The sequence below is a fragment of the Pseudopipra pipra genome, unplaced genomic scaffold (assembly GCF_036250125.1).
Source record: "Pseudopipra pipra isolate bDixPip1 unplaced genomic scaffold, bDixPip1.hap1 HAP1_SCAFFOLD_120, whole genome shotgun sequence".
In the NCBI taxonomy this organism is placed as follows: Eukaryota; Metazoa; Chordata; class Aves; order Passeriformes; family Pipridae; genus Pseudopipra; species Pseudopipra pipra.
Window position 1 is genome coordinate 48,893 of NW_026990599.1, and position 27,456 is coordinate 76,348.

The following is a 27,456-nucleotide window of genomic DNA, read 5'->3' on the forward strand; positions in this document are numbered from 1 at the left end:
GTGATTTGGGGGTAATTTTGGCTGATTTTGGGCTGATTTTGTGTAATTTTGGCTGATTTTGGGTGATTTTGGGGTAATTTTGTTCAATTTTGGCCGATTTTGGGCTGATTTTGGCTGATTTTGGGGTAATTTTGGCCGATTTTGGGGTGATTTTGGCTGATTTTGGGCTGATTTTGGCTGATTTTGGGGTGATTTTGGCTGATTTTGGGTGATTTTGTGTAATTTTGGGGTAATTTTGGCCGATTTTGGGCTGATTTGGGCCGTTTTTGGCTGCCAGGGGGGCGGCCCCTCCCCGACGTCTCCGTGCGGGTGCTCGAGGGTTCCCACCCCAAACTGAGCTCCAGCGAGGCCACGGCCCGGTGAGCACCAGTACAGACCAGTACAGACCAGTATAGACCAGTATAGACCACAACAAACTCCTATAAACCAGTACAGACCAGTATAAACCAGTACAGACCAGTATGAGCCACTGGAGGCCAATAGGGACCAGGATGACCCAGTCTGGCCCCATCCCAGTGGCTCCCAGTCCCTCCCAGTTTGTCCCAGTCCATCCCAGTCCCTCCTTTACTGGTCTTCCAGTTTGTCCCAGTGGCTCCCAGTCCTCTCCCAGTCCCTCCCAGTCCTCTCCCAGTCCCTCCCAGTCCCCCCCAGTCCCTCCCAGTCCATCCCAGTTCATCCCAGTCACTCCCAGTTTGTCCCAGTCCCTCCCAGTCCCCGCCCCGTCCCTCCCAGTCCCTCCCAATCCCCTCCCAGTCCCTCCCAGTCCCTCCCAGTCCCTCCCAGTCCCCTCCCAGTCCCTCCCAGTCCCTCCCAGTCCCCTCCCAGTCCCTCCCAGTCCCCCCCAGTCCCTCCCAGTCCATCCCAGTTCATCCCAGTCACTCCAAGTTTGTCCCAGTCCCTCCCAGTCCCCTCCCAGTCCCCTCCCAGTCCCTCCCAATCCCCTCCCAGTCCCTCCCAGTCCCTCCCAGTCCCCTCCCAGTCCCTCCCAGTCCCTCCCAATCCCCTCCCAGTCCCTCCCAATCCCCTCCCAGTCCCTCCCAATCCCTCCCAGTCCCTCCCAATCCCCTCCCAGTCCCTCCCAATCCCCTCCCAATCCCCTCCCAGTCCCTCCCAGTCCCTCCCAGTCCCCTCCCAGTCCCTCCCAGTCCCTCCCAATCCCCTCCCAGTCCCTCCCAATCCCCTCCCAGTCCCCTCCCAATCCCCTCCCAGTCCCTCCCAGTCCCTCCCAGTCCCTCCCAGTCCCTCCCAATCCCCTCCCAGTCCCTCCCAGTCCCCTCCCAATCCCTTCCCAGTCCTCTCCCAGTCCCTCCCAATCCCCTCCCAGTCCCTCCCAGTCCCCGCCCCGTCCCTCCCAGTCCCTCCCAATCCCCTCCCAGTCCCTCCCAGTTCCTCCCAGTTCCTCCCAGTCCCTCCCAGTCCCTCCCAGTCCCTCCCAATCCCCTCCCGGTCCTTCCCAGTCCCTCCCAGTCCCCTCCCAATCCCCTCCCAATCCCCTCCCAGTTCCCTCCCAGTCCCTACCAGTCCCTACCAGTCCCTCCCAGTCCCTCCCAGTCCCTCCCAATCCCCTCCCAGTGCCTCCCAGTAACCCCAGTTCCCCCAGTCTCACCCCAGGTCCCTCCCATCTCGGGTCCCTCCTGCTCTGTTCCGTCTCCAACGCTGCGGGAGCGGCTCCGGCCGAGGCCAAACTGCGCCTGGACGTGCTGGGTGAGCCCAAAATCCCCCAAAATCACCCCAAAATCACCCCAAATCACCCCAAAATACCCCAAAATCACCTCAAAACACCCCGAAATCACCCCAAAATCCCCCAAAATCACCCCAAATCCCCCAAAATCACCCCGAAATCACCCCAAAATACCCCAAAATCACCCCAAAATCAGCCAAAATCAACCCAAAATTGACCAAAATCACCCCAAAATGACCTAAAATAGCCCAAAAATACCCCAAAATTGACCAAAATCACCCCAAAACACCCCAAAATCACCCCAAAATCCCCCCAAATCACCCCAAAATTACCCCAAAATCACCCCAAATCACCCCAAAATCCTCTAAAATCACCCCAAAATACCCCAAAAATACCCCCAAATCAGCAGAAAATCCCCCAAAATCCCCCAAAATCCCCCCAAATCGCCTCAAAATACCCCCAAACCCTCCCAAAATCCCCCAAAATTGCCCCAAAACACCCCAAAATTGACCAAAATCACCCCAAAATGACCTAAAATAGCCCCAAAATCCCTCAAAATCAGCCCAAAATCACCCCAGTCCCTCCCAGTCCCTCCCAATCCCCTCCCTGTCCCTCCCAGTCCCTCCCAGTTCATCCCAGTTCCCTCCCAGTTCCTCCCAGTCCATCCCAGTCCCTCCCAATCCCCTCCCAGTCCCTCCCAATCCCCTCCCAATCCCCTCCCAGTCCCTCCCAGTCCCTCCCAGTCCCTCCCAGTCCCTCCCAGTCCCTCCCAATCCCTCCCAATCCCCTCCCAGTCCCTCCCAGTCTCTCCCAATCCCCTCCCAGTCCCTCCCAATCCCCTCCCAGTCCCTCCCAGTCCCCCCCAGTCCCTCCCAGTCCCCTCCCAGTCCCTCCCAGTCCCCTCCCAGTCCCTCCCAGTCCCTCCCAGTCCCCTCCCAGTCTCCTCCCAGTCCCTCCCAGTCCCTCCCAGTCCCCTCCCAGTCCCTCCCAGTCCCTCCCAATCCCCTCCCAGTCCCCTCCCAGTCCCTCCCAGTCCCTCCCAGTCCCTCCCAGTTAACCCCCGGTGCCCTCCCAGTCCCTCCCAGTGCTCCCAGTATCGAAGGCCTGGAGTCCCCGCAGGTCCGGGCGGGGCAGACGCTCAAACTGGTTTGTGTGGCCCGGGGGGGGAACCCCCCCCCCAGTTTGCACTGGGACAAGGTACTGGGAGCACTGGGAGAGCAACGGGGTGAGCTGGGAGGGGACTGGGATGAACTGGGAGCACTGGGAGAGCTCTGGGGTGAACTGGGAGGGGACTTGGAGTACTGGGAGCACTGGGAGAGGGGACTGGGAGCACTGGGAGAGAACTGGTGTGAACTGGGAGGGGACTGGGATGAACTGGGAGGGGACTGGGATGAACTGGGAGCACTGGGAGAGGGGACAAGGAGCACTGGGAGAGAACTGGGATGAACTGGGGGGTCACTGGGTTGAACTGGGAAGGGACTGGGATGAACTGGGATGGACTGGGAGGGGACTGGGATGGACTGGGAGGGGTCTGGGGTGAACTGGGGAGTCACTGGGATGAACTGGGAGGGGACTGGGATGAACTGGGGGGTCACTGGGATGGACTGGGAGGGCACTGGGATGGACTGGGGGGTCACTGGGATGGACTGGGAGGGCACTGGGATGGACTGGGGAGTCACTGGGATGAACTGGGAGGGGATTGGAACGAACTGGGAGCACTGGGAGGTCACTGGGATGGACTGGGAGGGCACTGGAATGAACTGGGAGGGGACTGGGATGAACTGGGGAGTCACTGGGATGGACTGGGAGTCACTGGGATGAACTGGGGAGTCACTGGGATGAACTGGGAGGGGATTGGAACGAACTGGGAGCACTGGGAGGTCACTGGGATGGACTGGGAGGGCACTGGAATGAACTGGGAGGGGACTGGGATGAACTGGGGGGTCACTGGGATGAACTGGGATGAACTGGGAGGTCACTGGGATGAACTGGGGAGTCACTGGGATGAACTGGGGGGTCACTGGGATGAACTGGGATGAACTGGGAGGTCACTGGGATGAACTGGGGAGTCACTGGGATGAACTAGGGGGTCACTGGGATGAACTGGGAGGGCACTGGGATGAACTGGGGGGTCACTGGGATGAACTGGGGGGTCACTGGGGGATCACTGGGATGAACTGGGAGCACTGGGAGGTCACTGTTTTGAACTGGGGGGTCACTGGTTTGAACTGGGATGAACTGGGAGCCGCGTTGTGTCCCTTTAGGGGCGTGGCCTCCCCGCCTGGCCCCGCCCCTCACCCTTATTGGCCCCGCCCCCTTCTCCCCAGGACGGACGCCCCCTGGCGGGGGCGTGGTCCCGCGACTCCGCCCACGTGACCCGGAACCGCCTCGTTCTGGGCGTCACCCCGGAAGACGACGGCGCCACCCTGCGGTGCCGCGCGGTGACGTCACTTCCGGGCGGGGGCGGAAGCGCCAGCGTGCAACTGGAAGTGACGTGTGAGGGAACTGGGAGGGACTGGGAGGGACTGGGAGGGGACTGGGAGGGACTGGGAGGGACTGGGAGGGGACTGGGAGGGACTGGGAGGGATTGGGAGGGACTGGGAGGGACTGGGAGGGGATTGGGAGGGACTGGGATGAACTGGGAGGGACTGGGAGGGGATTGGGAGGGACTGGGAGTGGATTGGGAGGGACTGGGGGGGACTGGGAGGGACTGGGAGTGACTGGGACTGAAGTGGGAGTGAACTGGGAGGGACTGGGAGGGACTGGGAGTCCACACTGGTTTATACTGGTCCATACTGGTTCATACTGGGGCACACTCGGACGTAGTGGGAGCCCGTACTGGGACCCGCAGTGCTTTATACTGGTCTGTACTGGTCCATACTGGTCCATAGGTGTCTGTATTTTTGTATACTGGTCTATACTGGTCCATACTGGTTTATACTGGTTTATACTGGGAGACACTTCAGACCCCTGAGATGGTGGATTAGGAGCTCTGGGGACACTGGGAGCCCATACTGGGAGCCAGACTGGTCCATACTGGTCCATACTGGTTTCTACTGGTTTCTACTTGTTTCTACTGGTTTCTACTGGTTTATACTGGTTTATACTGGTGTCCCTGTCCCAGACCCACCCTCGGAGGTGACGCTGTCGGGGTCGGGGACGGTTCCCCTGAACGGCTCGGCCACCCTGGGCTGCACCAGTGCTCCCAGTAACCCCCCAGTGCGGCTGCGCTGGTGGCTCGGGGGGAGGCAACTGGAGCCCAGCGGGGGCGGCCCCACCCCGGTGAGGGGACTGGGGGGGACTGGGAGGGACTGGGAGGGACTGAGAGGGGATTGGGAGGGACTGGGAGGGGATTGGGAGGGACTGGGAGGGACTGGGAGGGACTGGGAGGGGATTGGGAGGGACTGGGAGGGACTGGGAGGGGATTGGGAGGGACTGGGAGGGGACTGGGAGGGGATTGGGAGGGGATTGGGGGGCACTGGGAGGGACTGGGAGGGGACTGAGAGGGATTGGGAGGGACTGGGAGGGACTGGGAGGGGACTGGGAGGGACTGGGAGGGGATTAGGAGGGACTGGGAGGGGACTGGGAGGGGGTTGGGAGGACACTGGGAGGGGTCACTGGGAGCGCTGAAGGGTCACTGGGATGAACTGGGAGGTCACTGGGAGCACTGGGAGGTAACTGGGAGTGACTGGGAGGTCACCTGGATGTCACTGGGATGAACTGGGAGGTCACTGGGGTAACTGGGAGGTCACTGGAAGGTCACTGGGACGTCACTGGGATGAACTGGGAGGTCACTGGGGTAACTGGGAGGTCACTGGGAGCAACTGGGAGGGGATTGGGAGGTGACTGGGATGAACTGGAAGGTCACTGGGATGAACTGGGAGGTCCCAGGGATTAACTGGGAGGGGATTGGGAGGTGACTGGGATGAACTGGAAGGTCAATGGGATGAACTGGGAGGTCACTGGGGTAACTGGGAGGGATCACTGGCAGCACTGGGAGGTCACTGGGAGGTCACTGGGATGAACTGGGGGCCCTGGGAGTGGGAGGGGCTGGCGTGACCCCTCCCACTCCCCCTCTAACTCCGCCCCCATCCTGTAACCCCGCCCCTCCTCCTGTGACCCCGCCTCCTCCCCTGTGACCCCGCCCCCTTTTCTTGCCCCTTTCTATGTGTGGGCGGGTCCATCACTGACCCCGCCCCCCTTTTGGCCCCGCCCAGGGCTGGGGGCGTGGTCATCCCTGACCCCGCCCCCTCTTTGGCCCCGCCCAGGGCTGGGGGCATGGCCATCCCTGACCCCGCCCCCTCTTTGGCCCCGCCCAGGGCTGGGGGCGTGGCCTGGGCGCCGTGTCCAACGTGACGCTGTGGGGGCGGGTGGAGGACCACGGGGAGAACCTCGTGTGCGAGGCCGAGACCCCCGGGGTGGGGACCCGGAGCGCCAGTGTGACCATCAGCGTGCCCCGTGAGTCATACTGGGTTATACTGGTTTATACTGGTTTATACTGGTTTGTACTGGGAGGTGATCTCTGAGTTATACTGGGTATACTGGTTATACTGGGTTATACTGGGTTATACTGGGAGGCACCCGGAGCGCCAGTGTGACCATCAGCGTGCCCCGTGAGTCATACTGGGTTATACTGGTTTATACTGGGTTATACTGGTTTGTACTGGTTTGTATTGGTTTGTATTGGTTTGGACTGGTTTGTACTGGGAGGGGACTGGGAGGGGTTTGGGGGGGCACTGGGAGGCACCTGGAGTGCCAGCGTGACCCTGAGTGTGCCCCGTGAGTCATACTGGGTTATACTGGGTTATACTGCTTTATACTGGGTTATACTGGTTTGTACTGGTTTGTATTGGTTTGTATTGGTTTGGACTGGTTTGTACTGGGAGGGGACTGGGAGGGGTTTGGGGGGGCACTGGGAGGCACCTGGAGTGCCAGCGTGACCCTGAGTGTGCCCCGTGAGTCATACTGGGTTATACTGGTTTATACTGGTTTATACTGGTTTGTACTGGGAGGGACCCTGAGTGTGATCTCTGAGTTATACTGAGTATACTGGTTATACTGGGTTATACTGGGTTATACTGGGAGGCACCCGGAGTGCGAGTGTCACCATCAGCGTGCCCCGTGAGTCATACTGGGTTATACTGGTTTATACTGGTTTGTACTGGGAGGGACCCTGAGTTGTGATCTCTGAGTTATACTGGGTATACTGGTTATACTGGGTTATACTGGGTTATACTGGGAGGCACCCGAGCGCCAGTGTCACCATCAGCGTGCCCCGTGAGTCACTGGGGATACTGGGAGGGACTGGGGGGGACTGGGAGGGGACTGGGAGGGACTGGGAGGGGATTGGAGGAACTGGGAGGGGACTGGGAGGCACTGGGAGGGACTGGGAGGAACTGGGAGGGGATTGGGAGGGACTGGGAGGGATTGGGAGGGACTGGGAGGGACTGGGATGGACTGGGATGGACTGGGACAAACTGGGATGGACTGGGACAAACTGGGATGAACTGGGATTGATTTGGGCTGAACTGGAATGGACTGGAGGTCACTGGGATGAACTGGGATGGACTCGAATGAACTGGGTTGTACTGGGGGGCACTGGGATGAACTGGGATGATCTAAACTGGTCCATACTGGTCCCTACTGGTCCATACTGGTCCTTACTGGTCCATACTGGTTTCAGACCCGCCCCAGTCGCTGTGGTTGGAGGGCACTGGGTTGGACTGGGATGAACTGGGGGGCACTGGGATGAACTGGGACGATCTAAATTGGTCCATACTGGTCCCTACTGGTCCATACTGGTCCCTACTGGTCCATACTGGTTTCAGACCCCCCCCCAGTCGCTGTGGTTGGAGGGCACTGGGTTGGACTGGGATGAACTGGGAGGCACTGGGGGGCACTGGGATGAACTGGGATGACCTAAACTGGTCCATACTGGTCCATACTGGTCCATACTGGTCCATACTGGTTTCAGACCCGCCCCAGTCGCTGTGGTTGGAGGGCACTGGGTTGAACTGGGGGGCACTGGGATGAACTGGGACGATCTAAACTGGTCCATACTGGTCCCTACTGGTCCATACTGGTTTCAGACCCCCCCCAGTCGCTGTAGTTGGAGGGCACTGGGTTGGACTGGGATGAACTGGGAGGCACTGGGATGAACTGGGATGAACTGGGATGACCTAAACTGGTCCCTACTGGTACCTACTGGTCTATACTGGTCCATACTGGTCCTTACTGGTTTCAGACCCGCCCCAGTCGCTGTGGTTGGAGGGCACTGGGATGAACTGGGATGAACTGGGAGGCACTGGGGGGCACTGGGATGAACTGGGATGACCTAAACTGGTCCCTACTGGTCCCTACTGGTCCCTACTGGTCCATACTGGTCTATACTGGTTTCAGACCCCCCCCAGTCGCTGTGGTTGGAGGGCACTGGGATGAACTGGGATGAACTGGGATGAACTGGGATGACCTAAACTGGTCCCTACTGGTCCCTACTGGTCCCTACTGGTCCATACTGGTCTATACTGGTTTCAGACCCCCCCCAGTTGCTGTGGTTGGAGGGCACTGGGATGAACTGGGATGAACTGGGGGGCACTGGGATGAACTGGGATGAACTGGGATGATCTAAACTGGTCCATACTGGTCCATACTGGTTTATACTGGTCCCTACTGGTCCGTACTGGTCCATACTGGTCCATACTGGTTTCAGACCCCCCCCAGTCGCTGTGGTTGGAGGCCCCTCCCCCCAACGCCACCTTCGGGGTGGGGGCGAAGCTGCGGCTGCTCTGCCACGCCCGGGGGGGGGCACCCCCCCCCAAAACTGGGCTGGACCAAGGTGGGACCCCCCCCCCCGAAAATTGGGGAACCCCCAAAAACCCCCAAATTCACCCCAAAAATTTGAGGACCCCCAAAAATCCCCCAAAATAACCCAAAAAAACCCCAAAAATGCCCCAAAAAACACCCCAAAAATGCTCAACCCCCCCCCAAAACTGGGCTGGACAAGGTGGGAACCCCCCCCCGAAAATTGGGGAACCCCAAAAACCCCCAAATTCACCCCAAAATCCCCCAAATCCCAAAAACCCCCAAAAACCCAAAAAATCCCCCAAAAAAGTGAAAAAAATCCCCCTAAAATGGCCCAAAACTGACCAAAAAACACCCAAAATCCCCCCCAAAACTGGGCTGGACCAAGGTGGGAACCCCCCCCCCAAAAATTGGGGAACCCCAAAAACCCCCAAATTCACCCCAAAATCCCCAAATCCCAAAACCCCCAAAAACCCAAAAAATCCCCAAAAAAGTGAAACATCCCCCTAAAATGGCCCAAAACTGACCAAAAAAACACCCAAATCCCCCCAAAATTGGGATGGACCAAGGTGGGAACCCCCCCCCCGAAAAGTGGGGAACCCCAAAAACCCCCAAATTCACCCCAAAAATTTGGGGACCCCCAAAAAAAACCCAAAAAAATGGAAAAAAAAAAACCCCTAAAATGGCCCAAAACTGACCAAAAAACACCAAAATCCCCCAAAACTGGGCTGGACCAAGGTGGGAACCCCCCCCCCCGAAAATTGGGGAACCCCAAAAACCCCCAAATTCACCCCAAAAATTTGGGGACCCCTAAAACCCAAAAAATCCCTCAAATAACCCCAAAAATGCCCAAAAAAACACCCCAAAAATGCTCAATCCCCCCAAAAACTGGGCTGGACCAAGGTGGGAACCCCCCCCAAAAATTGGGGAACCCCAAAAACCCCCAAATTCACCCCAAAATCCCCCAAAAACCAAAAAAATCCCCCAAAAATGGGAAAAAATCCCCTTAAAATGCCCCAAAAAACGACCAAAACCACTCAGAACTCCCAAAATTGGGACGGACCAAGGTGGGAACCCCCCCAAAAAAATCGGGAACCCCAAAAACCCCCAAATTCACCCCAAAAATTTGGGGGACCCCCCAAAAAACCCCAAAAATCCCTCAAATAACCCAAAAAAAATGCCCAAAACCCCCCCCCAAGACCCCTCAACCCCCCCCCCAAAACTGGGCTGGACCAAGGTGGGAACCCCCCCCCAAAAATTGGGGAACCCCAAAAACCCCAAAATTCACCCCAAAATCCCCCAAATCCCAAAAATCCCCAAAAACCCAAAAAAATCCCCCCAAAAAGTGAAAAAATTCCCCTAAAATGGCCCAAAACTGACCAAAAAAACACCCAAAATCCCCCCAAAATTGGGATGGTCCAAGGTGGGAGACCCCAAAAAAATGGGGAACCCCAAAATCCCAAAAATTCTTCCCAAAATTCCCCAAATTTTCCCCAAATTCCCCAAAAAAATCGACCTAAAAATGCCCCAAAAATGTGAAAAAATCCCCCCAAAAATGGCCCCAACTGACCAAAACCACCCAAAATCCCCCCAAAATTGGGCTGGACCAAGGTGGGAACCCCCTCAAAAAATTAGGGACCCCCAAAAATCCCCCAATCCCCAAAACCCCCCCAAAAATCCCCCCAAAAATGCCCCAAAAAACCCCAATAAAATCCCCTTAAAAACCCCTCCAAGCCCCGCCCCCTCCGCGCCCACGTGACCCTTTTGGCCCCGCCCCTCTTTTCCCAGGACGGGCGCCCCCTGGCGGGACGCGCCGCCCCAGACGCGGGCGGGTCACGTGACCACGCGGGAGCTCCACGTGACCGCCGCGCCCAGCGACAACGGCGCCACCTACCGGTGCCAGAGCGCCCCCGAGCGGCGGGGGGCGGAGACTCGGCTGAGGGTCACGTGTGAGGGACTGGGGGGGACTGGGAGGGATTGGGAGGGGACTGGGAGGGACTGGGAGGGGATTGGGAGGGACTGGGAGGGACTGGGAGGGGATTGGGAGGGACTGGGAGGGGACTGGGAGGGGCTGGGAGGGGATTGGGAGGGACTGGGAGGGGATTGGGAGGGACTGGGAGGGACTGGGAGGGGACTGGGAGGGAACTGGGAGGGACTGGGAGGGACTGGGAGGGGATTGGAGGGACTGGGAGGGACTGGGAGGGGATTGGGGGGGACTGGGAGGGACTGGGAGGGGATTGGGAGGGACTGGGAGGGACTGGGAGGGACTGGGAGGGGACTGGGAGGGACTGGGAGGGGACTGGGGGGGATTGGGGGGGGACTGGGAGGGGACTGGGAGGGACTGGGAGGGGATTGGGAGGGACTGGGAGGGACTGGGAGGGGATTGGGAGGGACTGGGAGGGACTGGGGAGGGACTGGGAGGGATTGGGAGGGGATTGGGAGGGACTGGGAGGGATTGGGAGGGACTGGGAGGGATTGGGAGGGGATTGGGATAAACTGGGAGGGACTGGGAGGGGATTGGGGGGCACTGGGACAGACTGGGAGGGACTGGGAGAGACTGGGAGGGGATTGCGAGGGGCTGGGATGAACTGGGAGGGAACTGGGACATACTGGGAGGGACTGGGAGTCGTAAAGGTGGAGGCTGAGGGGGCGTGGCCACTCCTGACCCCTCCCAATCCCCTCCCAGTCCCTCCAGTCCCTCCCAATCCCCTCCCAGTCCCTCCCAGTTCCCCCGCTGGGCGTGTCCATCTCGGTGTCGCCGCGGGAGCCCCGCCCAGGCCACGCCCTCACCCTCACCTGCCTGGCTGGCCCCGCCCACCCCGCCCCCGAGCTCACCTGGCTCCGCCCCGGCCACGCCCCGTGAGTCCCAGTGCTCCCAGTAACCTCCCAGTAACCACCAGTAACCCCCCAGTGACCCCTCCCAGTGCTCCCAGTTACCACCAGTAACCACCAGTAACCTCCAGTAACCACCCAGTGCTCCCAGTAACCCCTCCCAGTGCTCCCAGTTACCACCAGTAACCACCAGTACTCTCCCAGTGACCCCTCCCAGTGCTCCCAGTAACCACCGGTAACCCCCCAGTGCTCCCAGTAACCTCTCCCAATGCTCCCAGTAACCACCAGTAACCCCCCAGTGCTCCCAGTGACCCCTCCCAGTGCTGCCAGTTACCACCAGTACCCTCCCAGTGACCCCTCCCAGTGCTCCCAGTAACCACCAGTAACCTCCCAGTGCTCCCAGTGACCCCTCCCAGTGTTCCCAGTAACCCTCCAGTGCTCCCAGTGACCCCTCCCAGTGCTCCCAGTAACCACCAGTAACCCCCCAGTGCTCCCAGTGACCCCTCCCAGTGCTCCCAGTTACCACCAGTAACCACCAGTAACCCCCCAGTGAGTCTCCCAGTGCTCCCAGTAACCACCAGTAACCTCCCAGTGCTCCCAGTGACCCCTCCCAGTGCTCCCAGTAACCACCAGTAACCCCCCAGTGCTCCCAGTGACCCCTCCCAGTGCTCCCAGTAACCACCAGTAACCCCCCAGTGCTCCCAGTACCCCCCTCCCAGTGCTCCCAGTTACCACGAGTAACCACCAGTAACCCCCCAGTGACCCCTCCCAGTCCCTCCCAGTTCCTCCCAGTCCCCCCCAATCCCCTCCCAGTCCCCCCCAGTTCCTCCCAGTCCCCTCCCAGTTCCCTCCCAGTCCCTCCCAATCCCCTCCCAGTCCCTCCCAGTCCCTCCCAGTCCCCTCCCAGTCCCCTCCCAGTCCCTCCCAGTCCCCCCCAGTCCCTCCCAGTCCCTCCCAGTCCCTCCCAATCCCCTCCCAGTCCCCTCCCAATCCCCTCCCAGTGCCACCACTGTCACCTCCCAATCCCCTCCCAGTCCTTCCCAGTCCCTCCCAATCCCCTCCCAGTCCCTCCCAATCCCCTCCCAGTCCCCTCCCAATCCCCTCCCAGTCCCTCCCAATCCCCTCCCAGTCCCCTCCCAGTCCCTCCCAGTCCCTCCCAGTCGCCTCCCAGTCCCTCCCAGTCCCTCCCAATCCCCTCCCAGTCCCTCCCAATCCCCTCCCAGTCCCCTCCCAATCCCCTCCCAGTCCCTCCCAATCCCCTCCCAGTCCCCTCCCAGTCCATCCCAGTCCCTCCCAATCCCCTCCCAGTCCCTCCCAGTCCCTCCCAGTCCCCTCCCAGTCCCTCCCAATCCCCTCCCAGTCCCTCCCAATCCCCTCCCACTCCCTCCCAATCCCCTCCCAGTCCCCTCCCAATCCCCTCCCAGTCCCTCCCATCCCCTCCCAGTCCCTCCCAGTCCCCTCCCAGTCCCTCCCAGTCCCCTCCCAGTCCCTCCCAGTCCCTCCCAGTCCCCTCCCAGTCCCTCCCAGTCCCTCCCAATCCCCTCCCAGTCCCTCCCAATCCCCTCCCGGTCCCTCCCAGTCCCTCCCAATCCCCTCCCAGTCCCTCCCAGTCCCCTCCCAGTCCCTCCCAATCCCCTCCCAGTCCCTCCCAGTCCCTCCCAATCCCCTCCCAGTCCCTCCCAATCCCCTCCCAATCCCCTCCCAATCTCTCCCAGTCCCCTCCCAATCCCCTCCCAGTCCCTCCCAGTCCCCTCCCAGTCCCTCCCAATCCCCTCCCAGTCCCTCCCAGTCCCTCCCAATCCCCTCCCAGTCCCTCCCAATCCCCTCCCAATCCCCTCCCAATCCCCTCCCAATCCCCTCCCAGTCCCTCCCAGTCCCTCCCAGTAACCCCCCTCCCCCCTCCCAGTGACCCGGGCTCGCCCCTCCCCCCCTCCCCCGCCCCCCACGGGGGGGTCACGGCAGGGTCGCGGCTGCGCCTGCAGGGGGCGCTCTCGGACCAGGGGCAGCCAATCACGTGCCGGGCCTGGAGCCCCGGGCTGGGCGTGGCCGTAAGCTCCGCCCACCGACTGCTGCTGAGGCGTGAGTGGGACTGGGAGGGACTGGGAGGGACTGGGAGGGGATTGGGAGGGGACTGGGAGGGGATTGGGAGGGACTGGGAGGGGACTGGGAGGGACTGGGGGGCACTGGGAGGGACTGGGAGGGACTGGGAGGGGATTGGGAGGGACTGGGAGGGACTGGGAGGGACTGGGAGGGGACTGGGAGGGGATTGGGAGGGACTGGGAGGGGACTGGGAGGGGACTGGGAGGGACTGGGAGTGACTGGGAGGGGATTGGGAGGGACTGGGAGGGGATTGGGAGGGGATTGGGAGGGGATTGGGAGGGACTGGGAGGGACTGGGAGGGACTGGGAGGGGATTGGGAGGGACTGGGAGGGACTGGGAGGGACTGGGAGGGGATTGGGAGGGACTGGGAGGGACTGGGAGGGGATTGGGAGGGACTGGGAGGGGATTGGGAGGGACTGGGAGGGACTGGGAGGGACTGGGAGGGGATTGGGAGGGACTGGGAGGGACTGGGAGGGGATTGGGAGGGACTGGGAGGGACTGGGAGGGGATTGGGAGGGACTGGGAGGGGATTGGGAGGGACTGGGAGGGACTGGGAGGGACTGGGAGGGACTGGGAGGGGATTGGGAGGGGATTGGGGGGAACTGGGAGGGACTGGGAGGGACTGGGAGGGACTGGGAGGGACTGGGAGGGGATTGGGAGGGGATTGGGAGGGACTGGGAGGGACTGGGAGGGGATTGGGAGGGACTGGGAGGGACTGGGAGGGACTGGGAGGGGATTGGGAGGGACTGGGAGGGACTGGGAGGGGATTGGGAGGGACTGGGAGGGGATTGGGAGGGACTGGGAGGGACTGGGAGGGGATTGGGAGGGACTGGGAGGGACTGGGAGGGGATTGGGAGGGACTGGGAGGGACTGGGAGGGGATTGGGAGGGACTGGGAGGGGATTGGGAGGGATTGGGAGGGACTGGGAGGGACTGGGAGGGAACTGGGACGTCACTGGGGGGGTCACTGGGAGCACTGGGAGGTCACTGGGATGAACTGGGAGGGACTGGTAGGGGATTGGGAGGGACTGGGATGAACTGGGAGGGAACTGGGATGAACTGGGGTGTCACTGGGAGTGAGTGGGGGGTCACTGGGAGCACTGGGATGTCACTGGGATGAACTGGGCGGGCACTGGGAGTGACTGGGGGGGTCACTGGGATGAACTGGGAGGTACTGGGTGGAACTGGGAGGGCACTGGGAGGGACTGGGAGGGGATTGGGGGGAATTGGGAGGGACTGGGCAGTAACTGGTGTGTTACTGGTCTCTGACTGGTCTGTAACTGGTTTTACTAATTTCATAACTGGTTTTACTGGTTATACTGGTTTTACTGGTCTTACTGGTTTTACTGGTCTGGAACTGGTTTTAGTGTTTTATAACCGCTTTTCCTGGTTTATACTGGTTCATACTGGTTCATACTGGTGCCTAACTGGTGTGTTACTGTTGTGGAACTGGTTTTACTGGGTTTGTAACCGGTTTTACTGGTGTTACTGGTTTTACTGGTTTTACTGCTTTTTAACCGGTTTTGCTGGTTTATACTGGTTCATACTGGTTCATACTGGTTTCTAACTGGTGTGTCACTGGGGCCAGACCCCCCCCTGGTCTCGGCCCCCTCCCTCGTGCTGGTTCCGGAAGGTTCCGTCGCCATTTTGGGGGTGTCGGTCCAGGCCCATCCCCCCCCCGAGGGCTGCGCCTGGAGCGTGAGGGGGAGGAGCCTCCAGCCGGGTACTGGGAGCACTGGGAGGGACTGGGAGGGACTGGGAGGGACTGGGAGGGGATTGGGAGGGACTGGGAGGGACTGGGAGGGGACTGGGAGGGACTGGGAGGGACTGGGAGGGGATTGGGGGGGACTGGGAGGGATTGGGGGGGGGACTGGGAGGGACTGGGAGGTCACTGGGACGTCACTGGGAGCACTGGGAGGGGTCACTGGGAGCACTGGAGGGTCCCTGGGGTGAACTGGGAGGTCACTGGGAGCACTGGGAGGGGACTGGGAGGGACTGGGATGGTCACTGGGATGAACTGGGAGGTCACTGGGATGAACTGGAAGGGATCACTGGCAGCACTGGGAAGTCACTGGGAGCACTGGGACGTCACTGGGACGTCACTGGGAACACTGGGAGGGGTCACTGGTGTTACTGGGAGCACTGGGAGGTTACTGGGATGAACTGGGACGTCACTGGGAGCACTGGGAGGTCACTGGGATGAACTGGGAGCACTGGGCGGTCTAACGGGGGGCGTGGCCTCTCCTTTAAGCCCCGCCCCTTTTCTCTTTTGGCCCCGCCCCCAGAGGGGTCCCCGCGGCTCTCGCTGTCGCCAGGGGGCGCCCTCTCCATCGCCAACGTCACGCGCGCCGACAGCGCCCCCTACCGGGTGTGGTGCACCAACGCCGAGGGCGGCGCCGGAACTGACGTCACGCTGATCGTCCAGGGTCCGGAAGTGCCCCCCGAACCCCCCCAAAACACCCCAAAATCAGCCCAAACCGCCCTAAAATCGCCACAAATCAACTCAAGAGGCCCCCAGATCAGTCTTGAGACCCTCAAAAACCCCCTAAAACCACCCGAAATGCCCCAAATCCCACCCGGGACCGCGAGGGCTGCGCCGGAAGTGACGTCACCCTCACCGTCCAGGGTCCGGAACTCTCCCCGAAACGCCCCAAAACACCCCAAAATCATCACGATTATACAAAACTCAAAGCGCCCCTAAATCGGCATCGGGACCCCTGAAAACCCCCCCAAAACCACCTGAAATGCCCCAAAATCCCACACGAGACCCTGAGGGGCGGCACCGGAAGTGACGTCACGCCGATAGTGGTGGGGCCGGGACCCATCAAAATCACCCCAAAACACCCCAAAATCACACAAATCAACCCCAAAACGCCCAAAAATCAGCATGGGAACGCCAAAAACCCCCCTTAAAGCACTCGAAATGCCCCAAATTTCACCCGAGACCCCGAGGCCCGTGCCGGAAGTGACGTCACGCTGCTCGTGCAGGAGCCGGGCCTATCCCAAAACACCCCAAAATCGCCCCAAATAAACTCAAAACGCCCCAAAATCACCACAAATCAACGCAAAACACCCCCAAATCGCCCTCAGGACTCCTGTAACCCCCCTAAAACACCCCCAAAGCCCCCCAAAGCCCCCTCCAATACCCATCAAACCCCCCAAATCCCCCCGAACTCCCCCAAATCCCCCCAAATCCCCTTTAAAGACCCCAAATTCCCCCCAATCCCCCCAATTCCTCCCAAAACTTTCTCCCAAAGCCCCCCAGTTCCCCCCCAAACCCCTCCATGACCCCTCCAGAACCCCCCAAATCCCCCTCAAGCCCCCCCAATTCCCCCCAAATTCCCCCTTGATCCCCCCCAAATCCCCTTTAAACCCCCCCCAAGCCCCCCCAAATCCCCTCCAACTCTCCCAAATCCCCCCAAATTTCCCCCAATTCCCCCCCAAACACCCCCAATTTCCCCCCCAAATCCCCCTTTAAACTCCCCCAACCCCCCCAAATCCCCCTCTAACCCTCCCAAGCCCCCCCAATTCCCCCCAAACCCCCCCAAATCCCCCTGAAAACCACTCTAATCCCCCCCAACCTCCCCCGAATCCCCCCAAATTCCCCCCAAATCCCCCCAAATCTCCCTCAAATCCCCCCTAACCCCCTTTAACCCCCCCCAAATCCCCCCCCAGCGGACTCCCCAACCCCACCCAAATCCCCCCCAAATCCCCCCTAAACCCCCCAAATCCCCCCAAAATCCCCCCCAATTCCCCTTTAAACCCCCCCAAATCCCCCCCTTGATCCCCCCAAATCCTCCCAAAACCCCCCCAAACCTCTCAAATCCCCCCCAATTCCCCCCCAAATTCCCCCAAATCCCCCTCTAACCCTCCCAAACCCCCCCAATTCCCCCCAAATCCCCCCCAAACCTCCCCAAATCCCCTTTAAACCCCCTCAAATCCCCCCTCAAATCCCCCCCCAAATCCCCCTCAAACCCCCTCTAACCCCCCCAAACTCCCCCCAATTTCCCCTTTAAACCCCCCCAAATACCCCCTTGACCCCCCAAATCCTCCCCAAACCCCCCCAAATCCCCCCCAAACTCCCTCTAATCCCCTCCAAATCCCCCCAAACCTCCCCAAATCCCCTTAAAACCCCCTCTAACCCCTTCAACCCCCCCCAATTCCCACCAAATCCTCCCCAATTCCCCCCCAAACACCCCCAATTTCCCCCCCAACCCCCCCAAATCCCCCTCTAACCCCTCCAACTCCCCCCAAATCCCCCCCAAATCCCCCCAAGACCCCCCCAAACCCCCCCAAATCCCCCCCAAATCCCCCCAAGACCCCCCCAAACCTCCCCAAATCCCCCTAAACCCCCTCAAATCCCCCTCTAACCCCTCCAACTCCCCCCAAATCCCCCCCAAACTTCCCCAAGACCCCCCCAAACCCCCCCAAATCCCCCCCAAATCCCCCCAAGACCCCCCCAAACCTCCCCAAATCCCCCTAAACCCCCTCAAATCGCCCTCAAATCCCCCTCAACCCCCCCCAAATCCCCCCCAAACCCCCCCAAACCTCCCCAAATCCCCTTTAAACACCCTCAAATCCCCCCCAAATCCCCCCCAAACCTCCCCAAATCCCCCCCTAACCCCCCCCAAATCCCCCTCAATTCCCCTCTAACCCCCCCAAACTCCCCCCCAATTCCCCTTTAAACCCCCCCAAATACCCCCTTGACCCCCCAAATCCTCCCCAAACCCCCCCAAATCCCCCCCAAACTCCTTCTAATCCCCTCCAAATCCCCCCAAACCTCCCCAAATCCCCTCCAACCCTCCCCAAATCCCCCCCAAATCCCCCCAAATCCCCCCTAACCCCCCCCAAATCCCCCCAAACCCCCTCTAACCCCCTCAACCCTCCCCAATTCCCACCAAATCCTCCCCAATTCCCCCCCAAACACCCCCAATTTCCCCCCCAACCCCCCCAAATCCCCCTCTAACCCCTCAAACCCCCCCAAATCCCCCCCAAATCCCCCCAAGACCCCCCCAAACCTCCCCAAATCCCCCCCAAACCCCCCCAAATCCCCCCCAAACCTCCCCAATTCTCCTCCAAACCCCCCCAAATCCCCCCCAAATCCCTCCTTGCCCCCCCCAAACCCCCCCTGACCCCCCTTTTCTTGCCCCCCCCAGCCCCCCCCAGCATCGTCCGGGCCCCCGACCCGGTGGTCGTGGACGAGGGGGGGGAGGGGCAGCTGCTCTGCGAGGCCCGGGGGAGCCCCCTCCCCCCGGGGAGTGTGAGCTGGGCCCGGCTGGTGAGGGGGGAGGGGATTTGGGGGGGTTTGGGGGGGTCCTGGGGGGGGTTGGGGGGGTTTGGGGGGATTTAAAGGGGATTTGGGGGGGAATTGGGGGGGGGTGAGGGGGATTTGGGGGGGGTGGGGGGGATTTGGGGGGGATTTGGGGGGGCTTAAAGAGGATTTGGGGGGTCCTGGGGGGGATTTGGGGGGGATTTGGGGGGGCTGGGGGGGGGTTTAAAGGGGATTTGGGGGGGTTTTGGGGGGGGTTGAGGGGGGTTTGGGGGGATTTGGGGAGGGTTTGGGGGGGTTCGGGGGGGTTTGGGGGGCGGTTTGAGGGGGATTTGGGGGATTGGGGGAGGTTTGGGGGGGGTTGGGGGGGGTTGGGGGGGATTTGGGCGGGTTTAAAGGGGATTTGGAGGGGGATTTGGGGGGATTTGGGGAGGTTTGAGAGGGATCGGGGGGGGGTTGGGGGGATTTTGGGGGGGTCTTGGGGAGGTTTTGGGGGGGGTTGGGGGGTTTGAGGGGGTTGGGAAGGATTTGGGGGGGATTTGGAGGGGGATTTGGGGGTCCTGGGGGGATTTGGGGGGGATTTGGAGGGGGTTGAGGGGTCGTGGGAGGGATTTGGGGGGGTTATTTGGGCAGATTTGGGGGGGATTTGAGGGGGACTGGAGGGGATTTAGGGGGGGTTTGGGGGGGTTTGAGGGGGATTTGGGGGTCCTGGGGGGATTTGGGGGGGATTTGGGGGAGATTTTGGGGGGATTTGGGGAGGTTTGGGGGGGATTTGGGGGGTCCTGGGGGGGAATTTGGGGGGGGTTTTGAGGGATTTGGGGAGGATTTGGGGGAGATTTGGGGGGATTTGGGGGGATTTGGGGGATTTGGGGGGTCCGGGGGGGGGTTGTGGGGATTTGGGGGGGTTTTGGGGGAGATTTGGGGGGGATTTAGGGGAGATTTTGGGGGGATTTGGGGGAGATTTTGGGGGGATTTCGGGGGGATTTGGGGGAGATTTTGGGGGGAATTTGGGGGGATTTGGGGGAGATTTTGGGGGGAATTTGGGGGGATTTGGGGGAATTTGGGGGTGTTTGGGGGGATTTGGGGGAATTTGGGGGGGTTTGGGGGGATTTGGGGGGTCCTGGGGGGGGTTGTGGGGATTTGGGGGAGATTTGGGGGGGATTTGGGGGGGATTTTGGGTGACTCTTGGGGTGCTTTTGGGTGTGGTTTTTGGGGTCCCAGGGTGGGTTTTGAGGTGATTTTTGGGGTGTTTTGGGGTTTTTTTGGGGGTGATTTTGGGTGATTTTTTGGGGTGATTGGTGTACATAACAGGTAATACAGTTTGACCCAGACTGAATCTCTTCAGGACAGTTAAACTTTTATATACTACCATATTCTGGATAATTTTTTGAGTAGAATAAGCAATTTCTTGCTCAGTTAAACCAAGTAGTAGTAAGTAAAAATCAGTCTGCTTATTTTTTTAGCTTCATTTCCTCCTCCTCCTCTCTATTTGAATGCCCTCAAAACATTTACTGTCATTTTTATGAATATTTGCATGCTGCACTAAAAGGCATATTAAAATTGGTTTATGCAAAATATGAAATAATTTCTGACACCACAAAACTGCGGAATTTATACTTCTACATTTTTTTACGGTGGAAAATTGAAGATATCAGTATAGACAGATACCTTTGGAGTTAAGGGACCACCTTGACTAGTTTGTAGTAAGGCAATTTTATGCTTTAAACTAAAAGAAGTAAGGCAGTTTGCAGTAAGGTGGTCTGTAGTAAGGTAATTATGAAATTATTGTCATTTATAAACCAAAAGTTGCTTTTGGTTTTCTGTCCCATTCTAAAGACATGTAGGAAAGTTTCAAAGATTCTAATTGATGGCTTCACTTTAATTTTATTAAAACTTTTTTTCATTAATTGAAAATTGAAAAATATTCTTAGAAAAGTCTATAAAATATTCTTTCTTTGTAGGCTCAGCAAATATTACTGCATAGTAAAAATTTTGCAGTTCCCTCCCCCAATATTCTATTAGGATGTTTTGATATATCAGTTATGCATAAAATAGCCTACAGAAATCTCATAATATAAAAACAGTATGTGTAAATACTTAACCAAATCCAAATGTGTGAGTAATGGAGTCTTGATACTTGTCACAACTCATGGGATTGCTCAGAACTTACAGAAGCAAGCCCTACAAGAAACAGAGCTGTGCATATAGCTATCAAAATCGACTTGGAATAAAAAACAGAGAAAAGAGGACAGATTTAGGAATAAAATACTGATAAATTTCAGTATCTATTTAAGTATACATTCTGATCCACAGTGGAGTTTAAACTATCCAAAAACATACTTAAATAGTCAGGTTTTGGGAAATAAATATTGTGAATAGGACTCAGTGTTAAAAGATTCTACACAAAATATGGAAAACAGCCTGTTGTGAAATGAGTGGTTTAAAGTTGCTCAAAAAATTAGTGCTTTAAGATCGCTCACACCACTTTAAAGTGAAACTTGAGCAAATATCATAGGAATACTGTTTTAGATGTACTGTGTAAGTCCTCTCTCAGTTTTCCTTTTGAAGCTATCTCACTGCTTTTAAATAGCTATGCCAATGAGGCTACTGGGAGAGGTAAAAAATCTATTTGGCTGTTTGGGACACATTAGCATTTTCAGTTTAGGTTAGCAGCATACTTTTGAAGGAAATATTTCTTTTGTATTTGGTGCAGTTTGTTTCATGTCACAGAGCATCCCTGAAACAAGAACACAGGAATTATGTTTTAATGAAATAAGTTAGAATGGTACCTAATCTAATGCACTAAAGCTATTAGTGGTCACTGAGTCTACAGGATCAGACTAGAACTTTGAAAGAAAAATCCGTGAAATGACCATATTGTAGTTGTCAAGTTTCTAGCATATTTTTTCTGCCTACAAATTTACTCCTTTTGAGATGTAGAGCTTGTTAATGAAGTTTAGCTTTGTTACAAATTAGAAGTTAGGAGTTTAAATTTTTACCTAGCTAAGGTGGTACAAGAGGTTGGTTCAAAACACATTTATAAAATAAAGGTTTAGAAGAACAAGGTCAAATAGTAAAACAACTAAATTTTCAGTTTCACTGCAATTTGAATAAAAAAACATTTTGATGCTACTATTGTCTCAAGCTTCTAGAACTATAGTAACAGCTTTCTTTAACACTATTGAATCACTTATATTAATATAATATAATAATATCCCTGATATAATATAATAATATTCCTGATATAATATATAATATCCCTGATAATATAATATATTATCAGGGATAATATATTTTATCTCTGATCAAATGGAAAAAAAAATCCTGTAATTTTACATATTGAGCGATGAAGTGTACATTAACTGGCATTTTATATTTTGCTTTTTGTGTTTTTAATAGTTAGTTGTTACTAAAATTTAGTTCTGCAGGAATCACTACATCCCCAGGTTTATTTTTCAAATATATACATCAGAGAGCAATAACAACATGCTTTTAAAGTGGTCACTCACATAATACTTCAAATCCAAAGTTCAAGAGAGACTTTGAAAAAGAAGAATTTCTCACTTAAGTTGCAGTGAAATTGATAACATATAAATAAACAAAAAAGATCCTTCTCAAAACATTTCATAAAAGTAAATATTAGTAAAAGTAACCATTTCTTCAGATGAAATTAAAATTATTAGAATTTAAGTGTGTCAATACATAAAGAAATATGAATTGAGTGTAAAAAGAACCTTGGAATTTGGACCACTTGAAGAATTATACCGGGATCTTTTAAAAATCAGTGTAGCAATTTATTTTTGTATGGAGGCTGAGTCTAATAACTACAGTTGTATAGATCACTGTTGCCTAAGGTAAAACCTTACTTGTATACACAAATATATTTGTACACATTAAAATGTCTAAAATAATCAAATTAATTCTACTGAATTGTAGTAATCAAGGCTTATATGTGTGTATCTCTGATGTCAACATACTTATTATTTCTTGAAATTTGATGGTATTTTGGCTAACAAAAGGGAGAAGTAGGGACTGGAGATAAATGCAAAAAAAGTGAAAATATGAGAACACAAAAATAGCTGAATGACGAGAAAGAATTTTTCCTTTTTTTTTCTTTTTTTTTTTAATCTTATCCTTTTAGGTCTAATTTAGGACCCTTTCCCTGCCCCCTGCCCCCAGCCCCCCAGTAGTGATTACAGCAGAAATACAAAAATCCCTCTTGCTAGTTAGACAACATGTTGTGAAAACAAGACGGAGGTCTAAATCTATGTCTGTTCATAAACCTTCCCTTTCACAGAGACCTTAAAGCCTGATCTTGAATACTGATAACCAGCTTCCAGCTATAGTCAACCACACTGACTATATGACTTAGGAGTCCTCGTGTTTATTCTTCCTCATTAAAGTACCTGTTCTAATGTCTGTTCTAAAAGATGAATAAATAACCTTTGAACAAAGGTGCATATTAGTGCTGTACACTAATTAGAGAATAGAGAAGGTATTGGATAAGCTGCAAAAGGGAGGGTAAAGAAAGAATTATAGTTGCCATGGGCTCACCAATAGACCTATTCTTTCTTTTTTTTTTTACCTTGGGTAGCTTAATCACCAACTGTAACCATTGCAAAGAAGGAGAAGCAGACTCTCGTGTTTTATGCAAAAGAATGTCAGGATTGCAAAAGAGGAGTGAAAAAAAGTTTTTTCATTACTTCTGCAAATTTAAATAGAAGGTTGCTAGATAAATAACCAGATGCCACGACAGCTTAGAAAGCCTTCACAGGTAAGTCACACTGGTTTATCCAATTTGAAGCTTTCAACTTAATCCTTCTGCTTGGTGATTCTTAACACAATGTGACTGCAAGCTGTAAAACATTTTCTTGTGCTTTACTTTCCCAACCTACTTTACAGTGTAAAAACCAGGTCTCTGACACAAAATACTCTTCTATTTTCCAAAAAAACCCCAAAAAAAGCCAAACCAAACAAAAGTTAGGTTTGTGCAGGAATTGGTTTAGGCATCTTTCAGGTTACAGTGCAAACATCCTGAATTTTTAACCTATAACTAAAGTGAATAATTTGTTATGATTTTAGTCTAGCCCTGACTCCACATAAACATTAGCATGAAGGTAAAATTAAGAATTTTGCACTTAACTTATTTTCTTCCACTGATTTGTTGGGGCCAGTGGGGTTTCTTGAATAACTGAATTGTCCATCATTTGTCCATTTTTTTTAAAGTCACCTGCCAAACATAGGACGATAGAGAACAAATGTCTTATGGTAATACTTGTTTTTTTCTCATATTTCAGCGTACATCTTTCCTTGTTACAGAACACACTCTCAAACCTTATCTACAAAATTCTTCCTTAGAGCTCTCATTAGTCTAATGTGATGATGCTCTTATCAGGTCTTAGCTGATTTAGGTTGTCCAGCCTTGTTCTGCTTAGCCTGAATACCTTTCACATGAACACATTACATGTAAAGGTCAAGTATTACTTAGCTATTTAACTACAGATCCTACATTTTAATTTTATGTCTTAAATCTGGGACTTTACAATATAATTTCAATCAGGACATTTACCCAGGAAATTTTCATTCCTAAATAATTTCTTATGTATAGAATTTCTTGGAATTTTCAATTGCAGGCAGGATTCTCCAATCTCTTCTATTTAGGTGCTGATCCATAATAAGAAGGAGCAGCCTTTTTCTAAAGGGGGCTTCTTACCTGAATCAAGCAATTTTAACTCATGATTAGACAGTGGTAGCAATCGTGCTTCTTCTGCACTGACACCCATTGCAGTCAACAGACAAGGGTGGGAAATAATAGCTTGAAGCATCCAGATTCTGTTCTCACTGACATGAATATGCCTTCAGGTCATGTGTAGAAAGGCAGTTTTAATATATAATGCTCTCATAATGTCACCTACATATGCTGTGCCAGCAGCAAATAGGCTGTATCAGAGCCTGTTCCATTTTTCTTCCATCCTGACATTACAGCTGACAATTTTTAAATGTTGAACACTTGGGCAATTCTAGATAAATCATACATACAGCCACAGAAAGCAACTATGACACATAAAACTCATCACGTCTGCAACAGTGAGTCATTCTACTCATATACAGATTAACTTCTGATAGCAGTGTTATCTCTACTTCACATATGCAATTTATCTGGAAATTTATCAGTAAAAGTTTTGCTGCAGGCCAGTAGAGTTGCCAAGTATTGGGAAAAGCAACCTGTTCTCATAGAAACAGATGAGAAGCTTCATCCTGTTTTATACAGGACCTTGGTAACTGCATTTGATATATAACAATTAACATCTAAATGATGACTATCAGTTTTTCTTGAACATAAGGGAATTTCCATGGGATTTCTTCCAGAATTTTTTTGTATTCAATGGACTAAAGATGTAGTGTTGTACTTCAATTGCCACGTCTGTATCCAAATATCTCTTGCAGAAATGTAAAAACTAGAGCATCTCCCCAGATTCTGGTCTTCACCATCATTGCTGCTATGCTTTCTGCAGCCACATACTAGAGCCTGAAATCTTGTGATAAGTTACTGATCTGTGATTTTCCACTTCAGATGAAAAAATTATAATTTTTTAATTATCATTATTACTCCCATTGAGGCCAAGTAGTCCTTATTCTGTGGCAGTTTGGCTTCTCTGCCTCTGACTTTGTTTGAGCCCAGAGCATAATATCTGGGGGTTGCTATGCCCCTCTTGGGAAGGGGAAACTTCTCCCACTCCACCTCAACACGGGGTTAATGAAACACAGAAAATCCTGAGAAATGTAAGGGAAAGAGGGAAGTTAATACAATTCTCTTTCTTACCCAGGAAATATATAAATAAACAAATCCAATGGTAGACTAAGTTGATGAGCTGTACTACTCATATTTCCTGTAGAACACTTGCAGCCCATTCCTCAGATGCCTCTCAACAACTTGAAGTTTTTTTCCACTAGCCTGGCAAATGTATCTCCCCTTTCCAGCCAGTTAGCAGCCTATTTTATCTCTGTCTGTAATACATTTGAGCTGGAGTTATTTCATCCACCTGCATAGAAAAATGGAAGGGGAAAAGAGAAGGTTCTCTTTCAATCTTTCAAGGGCCACTATATCCAGCTTTCTTAATAGAGAAACAGATCCCTGAGACATAGGAGACTGATAGTGTTAAATGATTTGTTGCTTTGCAGCAATCTGATCTACCTGCATGATTGCCCAGCCTCTTCCTGTGGCTGAAAGCGGTGAGGAGACGACGACTTGATTCTTTTTTGTAGCTTTGAAATAAATATTTTTTTTAATTCCCAAATTTCTTATTATCTTTGCATTTTTTGAAACTTTACGGCCATCAGTCTGTGACCCTAATTGCTTGATTTCCTTCCTGATGCTGTCTTACTGTAACTACAGTCTTTTGACATTAAATTTGCAATTACTTATAATTCTTCTCATGGCAATAATAAATATTGGTATGTATCCTGAATACAAATATAATTGACTATTTTCAAATTATGAAGCTTCACCTGTCTTATTGAACTGTGGAACAAAATATATTTTCCTACAGGTCATGCAACCCTTTAGGCCAAATATTTTCTCTCATATATACCCTTGAAATCTCATTAACAAGTCAAACTAGGACTGCCACATCTTCTAATTTCTCTCCATCAAGGGAATTTTAGCGACTTTTATTTTTCAAGAAAACTTCCCACATCACCTCTAGGAAAATAAGTAATCAGTCAACATCTGAAAATTCAGTATGTTGAACTACATTAATTTTGTTGAAGGCTGATATATTGATAGGGATTCATTGCCACAAAGAGGAAAATAAATTATGCAGACTCTCTATAAGCAAACAGAACTAACACTGAAAACCTAATCAAAACAAACAAACAATCTCTTTCCCTAAATTTTTTTGTCCCTCATCAAAACATGTCCCCCCCCCATGCAAATAAAAGTGTTGAAAAAAGAAGGTTCAAGAAGAGAATCTCAGTTATGACATTTATAGGAAACAAAATCAAGGCTACTTAGGGAATCATAAAGTTTCTTAGCTCCAGTTACCATGAAGAAATGGCAGGCACTTGAGTCTGCTCTTGGTCTGACAGGTAAAATAAAGGACTGGAGACAACAACAGAGTCAAAAGTAATTTGGTCCCCACTACTTATGGAAGATGCCTGTTGGAGAAATGCCAAGTAATGCCAAATAATCTCTGAATAAAATAAAAAGCTATGCCTTCACAGAGAAATCTTTAGTGAAAAATCAATTTGCATATTGCTACAAAGGAAATGCTGCACATAAACAGTAGCACGAAAAGGAGATTTTTTTTTTATTTGAATTTAAACACACTAGAACAAAAAGCAGATATTTTCTTTTTATCATTCTTAAATGTAAATTCTTTAATGCTATTGAAATGTAAGCTTTAAAAGTCAAATTTTAAACCAACCTTTCTTTTGTAGATTTGTATAATAGTAGCTTAATCATTATCTTTATAATTTACACCTTCTTAGCTGTTCTTTTAATTGTGATTTTATCCAAAAGAGCAAATTTTTGTGATAAGACTATTCACATAATTACGTTCAGCCTCAAATCCTGAAAATCTGTTTCACAGTCACTGAAATCCAGAGAAAACTGATTTAAGCAAGTTACTTTGTAAATGACATACTGCTTATTCATAGTCCCCAAACACACAGAGAACTTCTGGTCTCTTTGACAGCCACAGTCAACTGCCTTTAATGCCTGCAAGAAATGTGTTGTGGAATGATGTCTTACAAACTTTCATGGCATTGGATTA

General features: G+C 53.4%; 1 protein-coding gene across 1 annotated transcript in view; it reads left to right on the forward strand.

Annotated features, from left to right (window-relative positions):
* Positions 1 to 5,847: 5,847 nt before the first annotated feature.
* The window catches only part of LOC135407994 (nephrin-like), a 21,985-nt gene continuing 376 nt past the window's right edge, over positions 5,848 to 27,456 (forward strand). Inside the window, exons 1-9 of the mRNA XM_064643392.1 lie at positions 5,848 to 5,851; positions 6,001 to 6,139; positions 8,391 to 8,516; positions 10,271 to 10,431; positions 11,209 to 11,341; positions 13,221 to 13,393; positions 15,002 to 15,136; positions 15,699 to 15,839; positions 18,570 to 18,726. Coding sequence (XP_064499462.1) covers positions 5,848 to 5,851; positions 6,001 to 6,139; positions 8,391 to 8,516; positions 10,271 to 10,431; positions 11,209 to 11,341; positions 13,221 to 13,393; positions 15,002 to 15,136; positions 15,699 to 15,839; positions 18,570 to 18,726 — 1,169 coding nt within the window. The remainder of the gene's footprint in view (positions 5,852 to 6,000; positions 6,140 to 8,390; positions 8,517 to 10,270; positions 10,432 to 11,208; positions 11,342 to 13,220; positions 13,394 to 15,001; positions 15,137 to 15,698; positions 15,840 to 18,569; positions 18,727 to 27,456) is intronic.